This window comes from Triticum dicoccoides, chromosome 3B (assembly GCF_002162155.2).
Source record: "Triticum dicoccoides isolate Atlit2015 ecotype Zavitan chromosome 3B, WEW_v2.0, whole genome shotgun sequence".
NCBI classification, from domain to species: Eukaryota; Viridiplantae; Streptophyta; class Magnoliopsida; order Poales; family Poaceae; genus Triticum; species Triticum dicoccoides.
In genome coordinates this window covers 24002281-24008182 of record NC_041385.1, presented here as the reverse complement: position 1 = coordinate 24008182, position 5902 = coordinate 24002281, and the positions used below count along the sequence as shown (strand labels likewise).

The following is a 5902-nucleotide window of genomic DNA, read 5'->3' as shown; positions in this document are numbered from 1 at the left end:
ACCACCCAATTTCGACAAATCGTCTCACTGTAGCAGCTGTAATTATTGACTTGGGTTTACCTAGATCAAAATATCCAACAATGGGGTTATGGTACTATGCCTTTCTGTTTACACCCCATTTCTCTCTCAACACCCGAATGATGTTACAATCTTCTTTCTCCAACATATATTCTGTTATTCAAAGCTCCATGTCTGTTTTCATTGTAGTTGTGGAACTCAGATCATGGTCATGTGGTCGAAGCATGCAAGGATAGCCTGAAGAAGCTGCAATTGGATTATCTAGATCTCTACCTTATTCACTTCCCCGTAGCTACTAAGCATACTGGTATGATCCTTGGCTTTATCCTGTGTAACATGAATAAGAAAACTTTATACCATTTCATCTAACTGAATTGGATATTTTAATTTTAACTGTATACAGGGATTGGCAAAACAGCCAGTGCTCTTGGCGATGATGGTGTGCTTGATATCAATACCACTATCTCCTTGGAGACAACATGGCATGGAATGGAAGATCTTGTTTCCATGGGACTGGTTCGTAGCATCGGAATTAGGTAAAGATGTAAAGTACATCATATTACCATTGGTTCTTTGATCTGTCCTAACTATGATGATCTTTGTTTACAATTATTGAGACATTTGGTCTTGACTCATTTAACCTGTGTCCATATTATGATTCATCAGTTGGGTCAGTTAGTTCATGTTGGCCACTGTTTAGTTTACAATTGCAATTTTTTTCAGCTCACTTGTGCCATTAGTTTACTAGTAAATTTATTTGATCTATATCTCTTGGCTACTGTGCTATTAGAATTTGGTGCTTCAGAATCTTTGTATCTATTGGTTTACTGGTTTCTCTGCAAATTAGATGCTGGCCTTATTGCTCAGAGTTTATCTCCATATTTGCTAAATAAAGGGTGTGAGATCTTTTGTTTTTTTGAACCTTTCAAGTCCTGGTGAACCTAAATTTTCATAAATTGATGTTGTTCATTATATACTATGTAAATCTGTGTTCAGTTTTTATTGGCTTCTTGCTTCCAATGCACAATTGTACATTATACTATGTCCTCTAGTTTACTTCCAAACTAGCACTGTGGCCCCGTGCGTAGTTATTTTGAATTTTCTATATAATATTGGTGGTTAGATGTTGATAACCATTAGGCACACATATAAATAAATAAATAAGTAAAAATATATCATATAAATATGTAGTTGGCATTGATATAAATCATTTAAAGCACTTTTGGCTAATATCTTGAGGAAAAAATATTGTACGTCGATAGAAATAATTCCACTAAGGGAGTAGTATTTGGATTGGGTCAATATATTTATTGAGCTTATGCTTTATTAATTTTAATTTAATCAAATACTGAAGCTCAGAAATAAATTATTTATCAGGGAAGCTGACACTGAGTGTATTAGGATGTCTATGAGTGTATCTAAATCTGCAAGGGAAGTCTCAACATTATAATATAGGATGTCTATGAGTGCTCCAAATCAAATATGCATGCTTATTGATCGAATGTTTACGCTCTCTAGTACCTCTCATGCTGGAGGAATTCCTTTTCTCTCAAATCTAACCCTTTGAACTATTCATGCAGCAACTACAACATCCTCCTCACCCGAGACTGCTTGGCCTACGCCAAGATAAAGCCTTCGGTGAACCAAATCGAGACACACCCTTACTTCCAGCGTGACTCTCTTGTGAAGTTCTGCCAGAAGCATGGAATCTGCGTCACCGCACATACCCCCCTGGGCGGCTCCACTGCCAACACCGAGTTGTTCGGCTCCGTCTCATGCCTCGACGACCCTGTCATCAAGGTGAGTGTCCCAAAAATCGTCGCATGATTGCTTCATGCTCTACACAGATTCACATTCCATTTCAGCGTCTAGAAAAAAAAACACTTCCGTAAGCCTGGTTTTGTGATAGTTTCTCAACCTCTGCTTGCTGTATCCATGTTTGCAGTCCCTGGCCGAGAAATACGGCAAGACGCCGGCGCAGCTGGTCCTCCGTTGGGGCCTCCAGAGGAACACGGTGGTCATCCCCAAGACCTCTAAGGTAGAGAGGCTGCAGGAGAACTTGGCCGTCGTCGACTTCGACATCTCCAGCGAGGACATGGAGAAGATCAAAGCCCTTGACCGCAACTACCGCACCAACCAGCCGGCCAAGTTCTGGGGCATCGACATCTACGCTTGATTCCACTGCATGATTTCCTCCCCGGACAGTACAATTAATAATGTTAGAGCTTATCATTAGCTCAAATGAACCTGAGTTGCAGATGATGAATTTGGAACATAATTAATCAGTTCGTCATTCTATTCGTACCGAACCATGTCCGATTCATTCCTCAAATATCTTTAGGAAAGGTATACGTGGCTGAACTCCATTCAATAAGTCTATCCTAGCAAATTATTGGCAACACACAACTGATCTTCCGTGTTTGGTTGAACTCTTCCATTGCCTGAAAACAGACCATGTCTGGTTGAGCTTCATTCAAAATATTAGCCTTGTCAAATGATAGAGTTCCACCCTAGGAGAGGCAAATTTTCACAGAATATGCTCTCGCAAATAAGTACTAGGACTAAGGGCATCTCCAATGCTGACCCCTAAAATGGAGATGGTATTTATCCGCGGACAGTGGTACAAGAACCAGCCATCCAACCTTGCCCACATATTGCAAACCGGATTTGAACAAATTGGACAAATTTCATGTAAACCAGATGATTTTCATCTAAATGGCACCAAAATCATTAAATTTTTGAAATATTTCAACTAACCTTTTAGTGGACTAGGCTGTTTTAACCTAGTTTAAATGATTGCGGCCGCTCTGGGCTGGCATGAATGCGGCGTTGGCGCTCTAGAGCGGCATGAATGCGCGAGAACTGCTTCACGTGGGAGAGTGCACGCGCGTGGAAGAGGTTTTCAGGTGGGTCTCGGTGTCGTTTACGTGGAGCGGTCCGGATGCCCGCAAAGCCCCCAGTGGCTTTCCTCTGGTTTGCGAGAAAACAGACATCCGAACCGCTCCGCGTACCGATGAGGTACCGCATTGGAAGGCGAATCGCATTCGGGCCGCTTGGTCTGGACAGTTGTGGGCGGTTTTAGGGTCTGAAGACAAACAAAAACACTTGATGGGAAAAATCAAACTAGTCTAGGATCTCCATGAATCCAATTAATAGAAAAAGGTACACAGCGAAGATCCCAAAATGATAGAAAAATTGCATGAGCTATGGTTTTGTTATAACTAACTAGCAAAGTGGCCCTCACAAATGCAAGGGTATCATCTTTAGGATGCAAACATCGTGAATTATTTTATAGATAAATATGCTTGTAATTATGAAGATCAGAAAATAAAATAATTTGACATATTACTATGTTTTCAGTGATTTCCACAGTATGTTTATATTCATTTTCAAAGCTAGAGATATTATACTACAAGTTTCCTAGAACATTATCTAGTCTGAATTCTCATTTTCATATGATCGTAACATGTCATTATCGTTGTAGCCAATAAATAATCAAAATAATAAAGCAAATTGAGTTTCTGGTTGTCCGTCGTACATTTTGAAAAAAGACCCTCTATTTTTCGTAAATAAACCCGCGATACACGTTTAAGTCACTCCCGAACCCTTTTTCGTATTTTCTTGAAAAAAAACCCTGATGTTTTAGGTAATCCACACGCCATCCATATGTAAGTCAACTGAATCGTTTTCTTTCATTTTAACATAAAACCCCCTGACTTTTCGGTTAATCAATCCGCAGTTTATCTAAAACAAAATTATCTAATCTTTTAAACGGTAACTCCGATTTTAACATGTTATATATGAAACTTAATTAGAAATATGTGTAGAATCTAAATATGATGATATTTTTAACTGTTAAATATTTCTAAAATGTTATTTTAGTGTGAACTTAATCTATAACGTATGATCCGTTTTTTTCTTACTGATAGAGAAGAAAGAAAGCATCGACAACCACACATGCACACGTGTGAAAAACCCCGCGGGAAAAAAGAACATATTTCTCATTTTATTTCGAGCGAGTGTGCGGTAGAGAGAGACACCTTAGAACTGACCGCATTCAAACACTCTTTCGTTGTGTGAGCACTGAGACCACCATCAACAACACAAATATGATGCCATGTGAAAATAAAGGACGTGAACACATTAGGGTCTTCAGTCATGGTTATTGGGTTAAGAACGCGTGTTATTTACTCTCCCCTCGCAACGCACGGGCTCTTTCGCTAGTAAATAATTAATTTACCAACACATAATTATTTACCTCTTGGCCCTGTGTAAGCATAGTCATATATTCTCACCCCCGCAAAAGAAGAGTCGTATATATTCTTGTCCGTCTAAGAAAAGCGGGGGTTGTTGGATGCATTACTCCAGTCAGTATCACAATGGGCCAAACTAACCGTCACCGGATTGTGCATGCTCAAGGGACAGTTTAGTAACAAGCCAGTTTTACTATTTGCAATAGAGTAAACATAATGGATTAAGTACTTGTATCATATACCAATCAAGGATAAAGAGTGGGCCGGACGTTCAACCTAGCATTAGCATGCAGATTTTTGGACTTTAATACGACAATAGTTAAAAGCGTATATACACTATAGCTGTCATATACACATCAAAATAAATCTGAAAATACTTCACGTGAACGACCTAGACGCAGGTAAATTCTCTCTCCAACAATAATGATTGTATAATAAAATATCTATGTCTCTTCGCCAAGATATATATGTTGTAGTGCTATAACATGTTAATATCGTACTCCATTTTTTTGAATTTGTATAGCTCTTACCAAATTTTGCAAGAATTTTCTGAAATGTATTTTGAAGAAGCATAGCTCCAGTAAACATCATCATGATACACTGTAAATCATGTGTAAATTTAACTATGACAGGGAAATCACAAGTTTAATACTTGATGTAGGTAATATTACTCACCATGGAGGGAAATCGTCGAGAGCAAAGTATGCATGATGTAAATAATAGTACTAACAATGGCGGGAAATCATCTAGAACGGAGTTGTAGTCACAACTAAGAGGATAAGAAAATTGAGTTGTCACTTCTATCGGTACGGTACCTTGTCTAAATCCAATAAACTATCAATAAAGAAATTTTTGTTGTTGTGAAAACTAAAGGTAAAGAAGATAATTAGATGGTATATCCACCAGAATTGTTTTTCCCATAAATGGCAGCACAGAAAAATGATAATTGTTCGCTAGTACTATTCTCAACTTGATGTAAAGTAAAATTTACCTTGAGGCCGAAAACTATGCTGGTCATATCATACACAATTTAACCAAGGTAATCACCATAATTTAACAATATGCAATCTGCAATAACGCCATCACAAGTTGAACTACTCCACAAGACAACGACTGAACACACACATCCACCGTCCACTTACTTTTTACCACATTCATGGCCAAATTTACCACTTTATCTCATAAAAGCAATTGGTCATCTGTATCTGAAACTCACCTTTTCTACATCGAATAGCAATCCGCAAATAGTAAACTGCACTAGAACTGCAAGGTAATTAAGAGCGTCTCTAGCAGACCCCTTCAAAATTGACCCTTAAAAACGCGTATAAGGGGCACTGTAAACCATTTTTACGGTGCGAAATAGTCCTGAATAGAGCAGACCCCGTAAATAAAACTGTATCCCACTGTGGCTAATTTTGTTCTATTATTTTCTTTTTTTTCCGTCCCGGCAGAGCCCGTCTCCGGCCACAGCGTGCCCCGCCTCGGAGCCCCGGCTCGCCCTGGCGGCGCCTGCCTCGCCCCGGCGGCGCCCGTCCTGATCGCACGCTCCCTGGCGCGCCTTTCCGTCCCCGATTGAGCCCGCCACCACCCGCAGCCGCCGCGCGCGCTGCCTGGCGTGGCCGCGCGAGCTC

At 39.8% G+C, this 5902-nt stretch overlaps 1 protein-coding gene across 1 annotated transcript in view; it reads left to right on the top strand.

Annotated features, from left to right (window-relative positions):
• Positions 1–2392, top strand: part of LOC119274468 (NADP-dependent D-sorbitol-6-phosphate dehydrogenase-like) — an 11622-nt gene extending 9230 nt beyond the window's left edge. Inside the window, exons 3-6 of the mRNA XM_037555173.1 lie at positions 208–325; positions 422–554; positions 1599–1818; positions 1964–2392. Coding sequence (XP_037411070.1) covers positions 208–325; positions 422–554; positions 1599–1818; positions 1964–2194 — 702 coding nt within the window. The 3' untranslated portion in view covers positions 2195–2392. The remainder of the gene's footprint in view (positions 1–207; positions 326–421; positions 555–1598; positions 1819–1963) is intronic.
• The last annotated feature ends 3510 nt before the right edge of the window (positions 2393–5902 follow it).